The sequence below is a fragment of the Salvia hispanica genome, chromosome 6, assembly GCF_023119035.1.
Source record: "Salvia hispanica cultivar TCC Black 2014 chromosome 6, UniMelb_Shisp_WGS_1.0, whole genome shotgun sequence".
Taxonomy (NCBI): Eukaryota; Viridiplantae; Streptophyta; class Magnoliopsida; order Lamiales; family Lamiaceae; genus Salvia; species Salvia hispanica.
Window position 1 is genome coordinate 715,617 of NC_062970.1, and position 15,002 is coordinate 730,618.

The 15,002-nt window shown below is 40.2% G+C and overlaps 2 protein-coding genes and 3 pseudogenes across 2 annotated transcripts; all 5 read right to left on the reverse strand.

Moving 5' to 3' along the window:
• Positions 1 to 2,440: 2,440 nt before the first annotated feature.
• Positions 2,441 to 4,485, reverse strand: LOC125191621 (probable NADH dehydrogenase [ubiquinone] 1 alpha subcomplex subunit 5, mitochondrial). Its single transcript, XM_048089014.1, has 2 exons — positions 4,045 to 4,485; positions 2,441 to 2,925 (listed from the first exon to the last, which is right to left on the reverse strand). Exons 1-2 carry the CDS (start codon positions 4,361 to 4,363, stop codon positions 2,708 to 2,710), a joined length of 537 nt encoding a protein of 178 aa, XP_047944971.1. The 5' UTR covers positions 4,364 to 4,485; the 3' UTR covers positions 2,441 to 2,707.
• Positions 4,486 to 6,637: 2,152 nt separating this feature from the next.
• LOC125192251 lies at positions 6,638 to 8,774 on the reverse strand (annotated as a pseudogene).
• A 448-nt stretch (positions 8,775 to 9,222) lies between these two features.
• On the reverse strand, positions 9,223 to 10,330 carry LOC125196393 (annotated as a pseudogene).
• A 211-nt stretch (positions 10,331 to 10,541) lies between these two features.
• LOC125192232 lies at positions 10,542 to 12,680 on the reverse strand (annotated as a pseudogene).
• Positions 12,681 to 13,124: 444 nt separating this feature from the next.
• Positions 13,125 to 14,383, reverse strand: LOC125193895 (protein SAR DEFICIENT 4-like). Its single transcript, XM_048091831.1, has one exon. The coding sequence runs from the start codon at positions 14,215 to 14,217 to the stop codon at positions 13,237 to 13,239; it is 981 nt and encodes a 326-aa protein (XP_047947788.1). The 5' UTR covers positions 14,218 to 14,383; the 3' UTR covers positions 13,125 to 13,236.
• Between the last annotated feature and the right edge of the window lie 619 nt (positions 14,384 to 15,002).

The window sequence follows — 15,002 nt, forward strand, 5'->3', positions numbered from 1 at the left end:
TACGTGATCACCAAACAACCAGGAATAAAAAAAAGCCTAGCCACTGCTGATACTCTTAAAAAATTAATATAAAGAAAAATGATATAGTGAATCCTATGAATAATTAAAGGCTATGATGAATTGTTACATGTGTTCTTCCTTAGTATTAATGACCCAAACTCAACCAAATGAAATAAGTAGAATTTTCCACTTTTATCACATATATATGCTTACGATTATTATGGATCCACATGGGGTTGGAATGTCGACATTAATTTCCTATAATGATGTTAATTCTCTTGCACTATTGGAGGAATTACTAAGCTCACTAATAAGGAATAATATAAGGACTACTTCACAACAAATGCAACTTGGACAAATAATCAAAAATATTTCTTCAGCTCCATGCCATCAGGAGCACTTGGCTTCGAATCTACATTGCCTGTTATACCAAAAAAGTCAGTGTATATCATGCCAGTATCGTGTAATGAAGAAATTGGCTCGATTTGGAATCACTTTCTGGACTACAGCAACGTCCCTCCTAAATTCAATTTTCGTAGACATGACTTCATATTTAGTCTTTGAAGGAACTATCTGTTTATCAAAGGGTATGGTGATTTTAACACAGAATAGTAGCATTAACGGAGCACACATAGAAAGTAGAAAATTTCAATAACTTTATGCTTTTCATTGAGAGATAATCATAGAATTGAAGTAAGAAAGAGGGCTCAGAAAAGCATTATGTATTGACCTAAGTATAGAAAAGAATCAGACTAAAAGAATTTGCACCCCTGAGTAATATAGAAAGAAAAAAATTATGATTGATGAAAGTTGTAATTAGAAGAATTTATTAGCAATCAAACACCACGAACAGGAGATTTTGATCCAAGATACACTAATAAATCATAGAAGCTCTGCAATGAATATGACTAACGCATCTGATGGCTGTCAAGGAATCTAACAGACAAATGATTCATAATTTCATATATATTTTTATCGCGCAAAGAAATTAACCAATTCAAATGAGCTTCATCAAATCAGCAACAAATCTACCACTCATACTGACCTGTTGAAGGTTTTCCAGCCAGTTGTGTAGGCAGTTCTTGAGCTTCCTCTGAAATGAAAAGAAAATTACATCTACATGAAGAACAAAATCAAAGTCTACGAAAAAACGATGCATTTTACATACATGGCACATAAAGAACCATTCAATCACAACACCATATTGCATAACTATATTTAAGGCACATGCAAATAGTTATACGAACATGATATGCACCCAAATTTAATCGCCAAACATTCTAGAAATTTAATAAAAAAAATTCTGAATCAGAAAACCAGACACAAAATATGTCGTAAGAAACTAAATGTTGCAGTCATACTGTATATTTTAAAAAGTATAATGTTTAATCCAACAGAGAATAATCAAGAAGCAATGTCAAATAATTAAGGCATTTTGCCTATTATTCCAAGCAATCCAGCATTATTTTTAGTTAGTAAAACTTGACAGCATTTCACAGTTTATTGTGAATAAAACACAAAAAATAATGCCATGCATGGCCATATGTTACATTGTTACTAAGAATTTTAGATATGCTTGCTTTGTTTGCGTCAGCATTACAAGCTTACCGGTGAAGTTCTGGAGTTTGATATTAGCCTGAGCACAGTCGATGAAGAGTAAAGGTCAACGGCCAGCTCAAAATGATCATCAATGAACGCTTCTTTGGCCATTGATGCTCCGATTCGAGAACTCGATCACAGCGAGGGAATAAGAAGGAAAGGTGAAGACTTGAAATTGAAGTGGAGACTGAAGATTTAGATGCACTGTTAATCAAATCTATGGTTAATGATTCATTGTTTATACCTACTCCTTACTTATATATTGAAAATTTTAAGATAATAGGAAGGTAAAGGAATATTATGGTCTAAAATTAACTATACTTCTGAAATAATTTTTATTTAATATGCGCTTTATTTGTGAGTAGGAAGTAATTATCTTTTGGAAGAGGAATAGGTAGTGTATATAGTAAATCCAATTGAAATTTTAACATAATCATGTCACATCATTTTCAAACTACCTAGATTTTTTTGAGAGTGCATATTTTACCACACACTGACACATGTAGTAGTACTAAGATTGTCTTGTTTAAATTTGCTAAAAGTTGATTTTTTTTTAATTACATGTTCTTTGTTATTCATGAATTCCATTGGTACTATTATGGTGTGTGCTTGAAGCTGAGTGAGCTTTCATGGAGGTACGCCAGCCAGTTATTTCAAGGAACGTGTTGATGCATGATTTCAGTGTACGACATGAGTTTAGCAGGAGCCAGGTTCTTACAAGTTCATGGCAACACTAATGTAATGACTCCCAGTATTCTTGCCATGTCTACATTTCAGCAATAAAGAATAATGTTGTCCATGTTTTAAAACTTATTTTAGCCAGATTAACAAACCAAAGAAAGAAAGCAAGCAACCATCATCTAATTTTTACTTAAAATCACTGCATCTTGACAAAATACAAGGATCCTGTATCAGTTGCTTATAAGAGAGACATGACAAATGAGTTTGATGGAGAAGCCCATCTAGTTTATTAACTAAATAAAATGGAGCTTTCGTCAACACGATCACAACAATATCAAGATGGAAAACGAAATGTCATGAGAGAGCTTAAATCAACCTCTAGCAGTTGAAGGTGCTTGACAAATAACCAATCAAGCACCAAAGCAAACTACTTTGCTGGTGTTTCACCCGATGAAACTGCTGGGGTTTCCTCTTTAGAGCCTGGAAGAACATCCTTCAAAGACCCAGTGTCAATAGCTGCCAGCGTCTTGTAAAACTCCTCGGGAAGAGGGCCAGGTCGATGCAAGGGGACATGCTTCGGAACTGGAGCATCATTCTCTATGACTTCACATTCATAATCTTCAGGTACATCCCATGGGTTCCACTCTGCACCCAATAAAACAATTTGTTAACTTGAAAAGTTACTGAATCAGTCAACATAGAATGAAAAAATTATTTAGACTTAATTTAACATACATGGTAAAATGTTGTCTACCATACACTCAAAAGATATTCCCCTTAAACGTTCTCGTTATATACTTCTATCCTCATACATTACTCTTAAAATCAAACCAATTATTCAAAAAACCTTCGTACATGCCATAACCTAAAACTCCTCCATTCAAACAAAAGAGTGACTTCAAATCACAATGCTTGATAAAAACAGATATGAGAACACAAAAACAATAAACTGAAACAAATATTAAGTGTGAAGCAACTAAAGGTGATATATAGAGTGGAGGATTCATAGCTATTCAAGGTTCAAGCATTGACTAAATAGCAGGTGAACTACTTATTGATATATGTTTCACACACAAAAACCCTTTGCAAACAACTAAATCAGTAGCCCAGTATCACTTGTGTGGACGACTGGACGTCACGTCAGATATGCTAGGGATCATAGCAGCTTACATGGGCAGAAAATATTCTCTACATTCATAATTTTTTATATAACTACTCTAGTGTACATTCACATTTCCCTTAGAAATCCTTTGCTTGTAATCATTGATAATTCAGGAGACGAAATGGTGATATAAGGTGCGCATCTAATACCATTTCGAAGAAGATGAGCATTGAAATTAATTGCTCCAACAAAAATCTTCTCCTATGCTCATTTAAAACAATAATTGTCATCTCTCTAAAAAGTCTTACAATTGATTGAAAATATGCCTATTATGTAACTTGCAAAACAAAAACGTACATGCTTATTTATCTGCAATTTCCAACCATCTCACCCTTTCTTCACCCCTAAATTTGTTGAATAAATGTTGAATTAAGTCTAGGACAATGCTTGGATGCAGAATAGTATGCACACTGATTGTTCCTATACTTGACAAATCGACAAAAATGGTTCAGATCTAAACAGAATTCTAGCTTGGAATTAGGTTTTGTACTGATTTGCTATTTCTTTCCAATTTCAGTGTGCAGGAAAGTTAGATTGAAAATGCAGCAAACAATTTTTCGTCAAATTCTTCAAATTGATGCAAATGAATTTGCGATTCTCACCAATCATGCGACCAATGAGCGTGAGCTCGTCCTGAGCTTCTTCAATGAGCTCCTCCACCTGTCCACAGCCGAGCTTGTTCTCGATGGTTTCCCAATCCTCCTCCTCCTGACACACCTTGAGGCGGTGGCGCGTGAAGGTCTCGACGGCCTTGCGGTAGCCCTCATCTTCCGGCACCGCCTTGATCTCCTCTAGGGTTTTGGAGTAGAGGCCGATGAGCACCTCACGCGCGTTCGGGACGACGTCGAGGCCGACGATCCCTGTCGTCTCCTTCACTTTCGCCATCATCATCAGCGGCCGGGCTACCCGCCGGAGAAACATTTTCGCCTCTATTCCCCTGGCTTTGATTGCTAGGTCAGATCGATCGATGCTCGCTGAGAAACAATTTGGGGATTTTTTTTGATTTGGGGAAAAATAGTGAAGGGAGATGATAGCTTTGGGCCTCCTTCTAATTTTTGCTTTGGGCTCACTAAATAAAATTGGGTTGAAATAATAAGTAGATTTCATCTCAATTTCTACTTCTCTTTGGGATTTATAAACGATTAACACATCATATAATATAATAATAGGTAATCTATTACAAAGCAAAGATATAAATATTAGACTTACGAAAATAAACAACATAAATATCAATCAAGCTAATATAATCATAATAAAACCATAATTAAAACGACTCAACCCTCGTATTTTCCATCACTAAGGATTTGAGTGAAACAATACGGACTATGAAGAATTAAGTTTGAATCAGTATAGTTACTCTCTTTCTTGATCTCTCGAATAGCTTTAGTCTCGTTCGAGAAATAAAATAGTCGAGCAGACAGCTGCAAAGCGAGTAAGATCCCGCCATCTTCGAATGCTTCAACAGGATAAAACATATCATGTAATTTGAGTTATGAAATATAATCATGGAGGACCTCCTTCAAATGATTGTCACCCACAAAAACCCCTGAAGCATAATAAATTTTAATTTTGATATGAATATCATCAAATGTATTATCAAATGTGACCATAGGTTGTTCTCTCTTCATAACATAATCCTTAGAGCATCCCCAACGCGGTAGGCCGGGCCGCAAATCGCGAGTATTGGCCCGGGGACGGGGTTAAATGGAGGAGAGGCACGGCCTGGGCTGGTCCTTGTGACACAGTTGCGTCCCTGGGCCGTTCCCGGGGTCCGGTTCGGCCTGGCTCGGCGTTACACGGCATGGGACGTGCCGCGATACGGCCCGACTCGGCGTTATCTGGGGTTCGGGCTAGACCGGGACTCAACTTCAATTTTTTTTTTAATTCAAAAATTTATCTATAAATACCACTCCATCCATTTTCATTTTTATTCAACTTGATTTCTCTCCCTCTCACACTATAAAATTCGAAAAATGCCTCCTCGCCGTGAAGGTCAACGAGCAATCGAAGCTCAAATGGCCCGAATGTTAGAGGCGGCGATGTCTGCAATCCAATAAGAGATCAACAACGAGGTGGAACGCTATTAAGCTGCTATTCAAGCGTGGAACGAGCAACACGTTCGAGTACCACGTACTCGGATGTATATGAGACCGTGAACAAGCTGGTTTGCGGCTTTTCACAGATTTTTTCTCTGTAGATCCTTGATGGAGATATCAGATGTTCCGTCGTCGGGTTTCGGATGCGGAGACCTTTGTTCCTGCGCATTGTCAACGCAATTATAGCTCGTGACTCGTATTTCTGCCTAACCACCGATGCTGTGGGCCGGCAAAGTATATCGACTTTATAGAAATGCACGTCCGCCCTACGCCAACTAGCTTACGGAACAACTGCATATATGTTTGGTGAGTACATCCATGTGAGCAAGCAAACTGGACGTGATTGCCTAGCAAGATTCTGTCGGGCAGTGGCCGAAGCATTCAAGGACACATACTTGAGAAAGCCAACGACCGACGATGTTTATAGATTGGTGCGCATGCACGGGGAGATCCACGGCTTCCCGAGGATGCTGGGCAGCATCGACTTTATGCACTGATAGTGGAATAATTGTCCAATGGCTTGGAAAGGAGCATACACTAGCGGACACAAGGGCACACATCCAACGATTGTGTTGGAGGCTGTTGCCGACCAACGGTTGTGGATCTGTCATGCCTACTTTGGTGTCGCTGGGTCGAACAACGACCTTAATGTGTTGAACGAGTCTCCATTGTTTAACGACTTGTGTGTCGGGTGAGCGCCGAACGTAGAGTTCACGCCAACCACTGTCAGTATAGTATGGGGTACTATCTGACAGACGGGATATACCCTCGATGGCCCGTGTTCGTGAAGACCATCACTTGTCCGATAACACGGATAGGAGGAAGTTGTTTGCAAACAAGCAAGAGGCGACTCGGAAAGATGTGGAGTGCGCATTCGGAGTCCTCCATCGGATGAAAAGGGAAGCTTAAACGGAAATAGTGGGTTGCGTTTAGAATCCATACTACTCCTTGGCAAGACCGTATGTGCACAAGGTCGTCTCTTTGCCATTTTTTTTATAGAATTGAATCCACATCAATATATTGCGGTTAAATATCACACTTCATACTAAATTTACATTTGAAGGTGCTTGACAAATAACCAATCAAGCACCAAAGCAAACTACTTTGCTGGTGTTTTGCCCGATGAAAATGCTGGGTTTTCCTCTTTAGAGCTTGGAAGAACATCCTTCAAAGATCCAGTGTCAATAGCTGCCATAGTCTTGTAGAACTCCTAGGGAGGGGGCCAGGTCAATGCAAGGGGACATGCTTCGGAATTGGGGCATCATTCTCGATGACTTCACATTCGTAATCTTCAGGAACATCCCATGGGTTCCACTCTGCAGCCAATAGAAGAATTGATTCGCTTGAAAAGTTATTGAGTCGGTCAACATAGAATGAATAAATTGTTTGTGCAAGAACTGCTTGCTCATTGCGATTCAAAACTTCAAATCCTTAGTATATCTTTGTGTGAAAATAAAAAATATCACTTAAAAGTTAAAACTCACTACTTTGAATTAATTTGATATTTATGGAAAATATTGTGCCTCGTACCCTCAAAATATATTCTCCTTAAAACTTCTCCATATACACTTATATCCTCAACACATTATCCTTAAAATCAGACCAACCATCAGAAAAACCATTCTCCAGTTCTAGAACTCTAATTCTTCTGATGTGCGTGAACAACCTTCATACATGACCTAACCTAAAACCTCTTCATTTAGACAAAAGAGTGATTTCAAAATTACAATGAAAGTACTTGATAAAAACAAATATGAGAACAAACAAACAATATACTGAAAAAAAATATTATGTGTAAAGCAACTAAAGAAGGTCAATCTAGGGTTATGATTTATAGAGCGGAGGATTTGTAGCTATTCAAGGTTCACATATTGACTAAACACCACGTGAACTACTTATTGAAATATGTTTTAACACACAAAAATCCCTTTGTGAGGTTTGATGACCTTGCAAACAACTAAAGCAGGATCATTTGTTTGGACGTCACATCAGATATGCCGGAGATTATAGCAGTTTACATAGGCAGAAAATACTACTCCCTCCGTCCCACAAAAGATGTCACACTTGTGGGACGTCACGGGATTTTAGGAGGTTTTGTTTTGTGTGTTAAATGGAGAGAGAAAATATAATTTTTATATTAATGTGAGAGAGAACTTTTTCCAAAAAGGGAAATGTGACATCGTTTGTGGGACAAATTAAAAAGGAAAGTGAGACATCTTTTGTGGAACGGAGGGAGTAGTACATTCTAATTTACGGAGTATATAACTACTCTAGTATAGTTTTCGAAAGTGTCAAGAGATGAATGTTTACACCATTTCTGTAAATTTGCTCAACTTATTTATGTACATTCGCATTTCCTTTTTTAATTCTTTGCTTATAATCATTGACAATTCAGAGGACCATATGGTGACATAAATCGTGCATTTGAGATCTATGCCTATTCGGTCCAACAGAATAAAAAATCTAACAAAATTACATAAAATAAAAAGCACTCAAATTTTCGTTAACTCGGGTGAAATACAAACTTACAATCCTGCAATTAATGAATTTCCAAGCATCTCACCCTTTGTCAAGGAATAAACATTCATTTGTTGAATTAAGTCAAATACAATGATCGGATACAGAATAGTATGCACACAAATAGTTCTAATACTTGGCAAATCGACAAAAATGGTTCAGATCTATACTCAATTTTAACCTGAACATAAATGTGAATGAATTAGGTTTTGTACTGATTTGCTATTTCTTTCCAATTTCCCGTGTGCAGGAAAGTATGATCCAAAATGTAGCAAACAATTTTTCGTCAGTTCCAAACAAATAAAAATACAATCACCCCAATTGAAAAAAGTGTGAACTGTCAAGGCCGCTGGAAAAGGAAATTCCTCAAACTGATCCAAAGATAAATTTCCGAATCTCACCAATCATGCGACCAATAAGCGTGAGTTCGTATTGAGCTTCTTCAATCAGCTCCACCACCTGTCCACAGACGAGCTTGTTCTCGATGGTTTCCCAATCTTCCTCCTACTTACATACCTTGAGTCGGTGGCGTGTGAAGGTCTCGACGGCCTTGCGGTACGCCTCATCTTCCGGCACCGCCTTGATCTCCTCTAGGGTTTTGGAGTAGAGCCCGATCAGCACCTCACGCGCGTTTGGGACGACTCGAGGCCGACAATCTTCGTCGTCTCCTTCACTTTCATCATCATCATCAGCGGCCGGGCTACCCGCCGAAGAAACATTTTTGCGGCGCTTCCTTTTTTCCCTGGCTTTGATTACTTGATTGAATCGATCGATGCTCGCTCAGTCAGTCAGGTTAAACCATTGACGAAGAAAATATAATCTCTAGTTATAGAAATTGGGCTCGATGGGCTCACAGCATATGGGTTTCAGTTGAACAATTAGAATAGGCTGTTAGGCTATAATATTAAGGAAAGTCCAATTCAATTGCTACTTGGGCCACTAACCACCTCACTTTTCTTATATCGGTTATTCAGTTTTATCAACCAAATATGTAACGATATTACTTTAATACTCTGACATCTTGAAGTAGCTACCTGATCAAAATTTTAAATATCGATAATAGGTCTAAGGCTCTAAGCCATTAACTGCATGGTTATTTACATAATAGATCATGATCGACATTCGAAGTCGATGGCCATATAAATAAAAACAATCAAAACAAGAACATTTAATCGACAAAGTGATGCGTGTATATAAATAAATAAATAAAGTACAGCATAATCTCAGCCTTATTTCACAGTAGTATTACAGTACATTACATTTGAAGCTCAATAAAACATCAATTGCTACTCTGCCTTGAACTAGCCAAATAATTTTCATAAACCATCTGCGCACTTAGCAAATCCACAACAGCAGACCCAACGGATTTAAACACAGTAATCTCATCCTCACTCATCCGTCCCACTTTCTCCCCCTTGATCAGCTCCACCAATCCCCCCACAATCTCATCCTTCATCATAACCAATTCCCCTGCCTCCACCGCCGCCATCTCATTATCCACGAACACTCTCCCCCTCCTCACCGCCTCCTCGTCGCACTCCCTCATCTCCGGCTTGAACGACCCCACCAGGTCCAGATGCGCCCCGGCCTTCATCTCCGCCCCCTTCACCAGCGCCACCTCCGCATTCGTCGCGCAGCTTATCACATCGCCCACCGCCAGCGCCGCAGATAGACACTCACTCGCCTCGAAACACACCCCTTCCGAGTCGCGCTCCTCCTTCAACCGATCCACCAGATCTCTCGCCTTTTCAGCGCTTCGATTCCACACGATCACTCTCTTCAACTTGGATCGGACGGTTAAATGAGCCTTGATTAGGTGCGGAGCTAGGGTTCCGGCGCCGACCATGACGAGAATCTCGGCGTCCTCTCTCGATAGATATGACGAGGCGAGGGCGGAGATGCAGGCGGTGCAGCAGAGGGTGAGGGCGGTGGCGTCCATGGAGGCGAGCGGCTGGCCGGTGAGGGAGTGGAAGAGGACGAAAATTGCGTGGACTCTGGGCAAGTTTTGGGAGGAGTTGTTGGGGTTGTGAGTGACGAGCTTGGTGCCGATTTAAGGGAGGAGCGGGGAGGAGGGCATGAGGATGAAGGATGAATCGGGGGTGATTTGGTGGGCATGGCGGAGGGGGGATTGGATGGCGGCCGAGAGCGGCGGGATGCAGGATTTTAGGTGGCCGATTAGGGATTTGTGACTGATGAGGGAGTAGACGGTGGTGGGGGGGATGAAGACTGGTGGTGCTGCGACGGTGATTTGATATAGGTTCATTGTCACCGCCATCGGATGAAAAGGGAAGCTTAAACGGAAATAGTGGGTTGCGTTTAGAATCCATACTACTCCTTGGCAAGACCGTGTATGCACAAGGTCGTCTCTTTGCCATTTTTTTTATAGAATTGAATCCACGTCAATATATTGCGGTTAAATATCACACTTCATACTAAATTTACATTTGAAGGTGCTTGACAAATAACCAATCAAGCACCAATGCAAACTACTTTGCTGGTGTTTTTCTAGATGAAAATGTTGGGTTTTCCTCTTTAGAGCTTGGAAGAACATCCTTCAAAGATCCAGTGTTAATAGCTGCCAGAGTCTTGTAGAACTCCTCAGGGAGGGGGCCAGGTCGATGCAAGGGGACATGCTTCGGAATTGGGGCATCATTCTCGATGAATTCACATTCGTAATCTTCAGGAACATCCCATGGGTTACACTCTGCAGCCAAAAGAAGAATTGGTTCGCTTGAAAAGTTATTGAGTCGGTCAACATAGAATGAATAAATTGTTTGTGCAAGAACTGCTTGCTCATTGCGATTCAAAACTTCAAATCCTTAGTATATCTTTGTGTGAAAATAAAAAATATCACTTAAAAGTTAAAACTCACTACTTTGAATTAATTTGATATTTATGGAAAATATTGTACCTCGTACCCTCAAAATATATTCTCCTTAAAACTTCTCCATATACACTTATATCCTCAACACATTATCCTTAAAATCAGACCAACCATCATAAAAACCATTCTCCAGTTCTAGAACTCTAATTCTTCTGATGTGCGTGAACAACCTTCATACATGACCTAACCTAAAACCTCTTCATTTAGACAAAAGAGTGATTTCAAAATTACAATGAAAGTACTTGATAAAAACAAATATGAGAACAAACAAACAATATACTGAAAAAAAATATTATGTGTAAAGCAACTAAAGAAGGTCAATCTAGGGTTATGATTTATAGAGCGGAGGATTTGTAGCTATTCAAGGTTCACATATTGACTAAACACCACGTGAACTACTTATTGAAATATGTTTTAACACACAAAAATCCCTTTGTGAGGTTTGATGACCTTGCAAACAACTAAAGCAGGATCATTTGTTTGGACGTCACATCAGATATGCCGGAGATTATAGCAGTTTACATAGGCAGAAAATACTACTCCCTCCGTCCCACAAAAGATGTCACACTTGTGGGACGTCACGGGATTTTAGGAGGTTTTGTTTTGTGTGTTAAATGGAGAGAGAAAATATAATTTTTATATTAATGTGAGAGAGAACTTTTTCCAAAAAGGGAAATGTGACATCGTTTGTGAGACAAATTAAAAAGGAAAGTGAGACATCTTTTGTGGAACGGAGGGAGTAGTACATTCTAATTTACGGAGTATATAACTACTCTAGTATAGTTTTCGAAAGTGTCAAGAGATGAATGTTTACACCATTTCTGTAAATTTGCTCAACTTATTTATGTACATTCGCATTTCCTTTTTTAATTCTTTGCTTATAATCATTGACAATTCAGAGGACCATATGGTGACATAAATCGTGCATCTGAGATCTATGCCTATTCGGTCCAACAGAATAAAAAATCTAACAAAATTACATAAAATAAAAAGCACTCAAATTTTCGTTAACTCGGGTGAAATACAAACTTACAATCCTGCAATTAATGAATTTCCAAGCATCTCACCCTTTGTCAAGGAATAAACATTCATTTGTTGAATTAAGTCAAATACAATGATCGGATACAGAATAGTATGCACACAAATAGTTCTAATACTTGGCAAATCGACAAAAATGGTTCAGATCTATACTCAATTTTAACCTGAACATAAATGTGAATGAATTAGGTTTTGTACTGATTTGCTATTTCTTTCCAATTTCCCGTGTGCAGGAAAGTATGATCCAAAATGTAGCAAACAATTTTTCGTCAGTTCCAGACAAATAAAAATACAATCACCCCAATTGAAAAAAGTGTGAACTGTCAAGGCCGCTGGAAAAGGAAATTCCTCAAACTGATCCAAAGATAAATTTCCGAATCTCACCAATCATCCGACCAATAAGCGTGAGTTCGTATTGAGCTTCTTCAATCAGCTCCACCACCTGTCCACAGCCGAGCTTGTTCTTGATGGTTTCCCAATCTTCCTCCTACTTACATACCTTGAGTCGGTGGCGTGTGAAGGTCTCGACGGCCTTGCGGTACCCCTCATCTTCCGGCACCGCCTTGATCTCCTCTAGGGTTTTGGAGTAGAGCCCGATCAGCACCTCACGCGCGTTCGGGACGACATCGAGCCCGACAATCTTCGTCGTCTCCTTCACTTTTGTTGTCATTATCAGCGGCCGGGCTACCCGCCGAAGAAACATTTTTGCGGCGCTTCCTATTTTCCTTGGCTTTGATTACTTGATTGAATCGATCGATGCTCGCTCAGTCAGGTTAAACCATTGACGAAGAGAATATAATCTCTAGTTATAGAAATTGGACTCGATGGGCTCACAACATATGGGTTTCAGTCGAACAATTAGAATAGGATGTTAGGCTATAATATTAAGGAAAGTCCAATTCAATTGCTACTTGGGCCACTAACCATCTCACTTTTCTTATATCGGTTATTCAGTTTTATCAACCAAATTTGTAACGATATTACTTTAATACTCTTACATCTTGAAGTAGTTACCTGATCAAAATTTTAAATATCGATAATAGGTCTTAGGCTCTAAGCCATTAACTGCATGGTTATTTACATAATAGATCATGATCGACATTCGAAGTCGATGGCCATATAAATAAAAACAATCAAAACAAGAACATTTAATCGACAAAGTGATGCGTGTATATAAATAAATAAATAAAGTACAGCATAATCTCAGCCTTATTTCACAGTAGTATTACAGTACATTACATTTGAAGCTCAATAAAACATCAATTGCTACTCTGCCTTGAACTAGCCAAATAATTTTCATAAACCATCTGCGCACTTAGCAAATCCACAACAGCAGACCCAACGGATTTAAACACAGTAATCTCATCCTCACTCATCCGTCCCACTTTCTCCCCCTTGATCAGCTCCACCAATCCCCCCACAATCTCATCCTTCATCATAACCAATTCCCCTGCCTCCACCGCCGCCATCTCATTATCCACGAACACTCTCCCCCTCCTCACCGCCTCCTCGTCGCACTCCCTCATCTCCGGCTTGAACGACCCCACCAGGTCCAGATGCGCCCCGGCCTTCATCTCCGCCCCCTTCACCAGCGCCACCTCCGCATTCGTCGCGCAGCTTATCACATCGCCCACCGCCAGCGCCGCAGATAGACACTCACTCGCCTCGAAACACACCCCTTCCGAGTCGCGCTCCTCCTTCAACCGATCCACCAGATCTCTCGCCTTTTCAGCGCTTCGATTCCACACGATCACTCTCTTCAACTTGGATCGGACGGTTAAGTGAGCCTTGATTAGGTGCGGAGCTAGGGTTCCGGCGCCGACCATGACGAGAACCTCGGCGCCCTCTCTCGATAGGTACGACGAGGCGAGGGCGGAGACGCAGGCGGTGCGGTAGAGGGTGAGGGCGGTGGCGTCCATGGAGGCGAGCGGCTGGCCGGTGAGGGAGTGGAAGAGGACGAAGATCGCGTGGACTCCGGGCAGGCTTCGGGCGGAGTTGCCGGGGATGTGTGTGACGAGCTTGGTGCCGATGTAAGGGAGGAGCGGGGAGGTGGACCAGGAGGGCATGAGGAGGAAGGATGAATCGGGGGTGATCTGGTGGGCGTGGCGGAGGGGGGACTGGATGGCGGCCGAGAGCGACGGGAGGGTGGATTTCAGGTGGCCGATTAGGGATTTGTGGCTGATGAGGGAGTGGAGGGTGGCGGCGGGGATGAAGACTGGTGGTGCTGTCGTCGCCGCCATCGTGTGTGAAAAGGGAATTTTTGGAGGAGATTTTGTATCTCAAGTCAGATTATTTGTGAAATGGATTAATTTATGTCGTAATTCTGGGTTTGGTGACAAATATCTATGAAACCATGGTTTGGTTGTAAAATCCAACTACATAAAGTATTGATAGAATCTAATTCTTCCCTTTTAGTTTTGAATATTCTTTTTTGAAGCGTTTATCTGTATATGTATCTCTATCTTTGATTTGATCAGTTTTGAGTGGTGAATGATTGGATGCTCTCATATATTTTTGGGTAGGAATTGTGATTAGTGGTGGATGTGTTATATTGAATTTTTTTTTTGGTTTGTCAAGACATTACATGTATGATTGGAATTCATGTTGAGTTATGCCTTATTTTCATCATTGAAAGAAAAACTTGTTTAAGTAGTATGTAACTAGTTACACGAAATATATACAAAATGAGACAATGTATAGATCTATAGAGATGCTTGCTTGCTTGGGAAGATTGAAAGGGAATCGTTCGATTTTGTTGAATTGTTTTGTCTTATATAAACTGGGCCAGCAAAATAATGGATATAATTTATTGGGAAGTGGGGAAATATTTTTTTATTTTAAAAACAATTTTTTATATTAAATTTTGAAATTAAAAAAAAAATGAAAATTTGAACGGCTAAGCCGGTGGCCAATCGCAGCTCGCCACGGCACGGACGGACAACGTGCAACAGCGAGTAGCGGTCGCCTTGCCAGCGGCAAGGACGACCGCTGCGGATGCTCTAATGAATATAAACATTTGTATCAA

Coding starts and splice junctions, on each gene's coding strand:
- LOC125191621 (XM_048089014.1), bottom strand. CDS start 4,363: ATGTTTCTCCGGCGGGTAGCCCGGCCGCTGATGATGATGGCGAAAGTG. Junction 2,926..4,044: donor GCTCATTGGTCGCATGATTG/GTGAGAATCGCA, acceptor TATTGGGTGCAG/AGTGGAACCCATGGGATGTA.
- LOC125193895 (XM_048091831.1), bottom strand. CDS start 14,217: ATGGCGGCGACGACAGCACCACCAGTCTTCATCCCCGCCGCCACCCTC.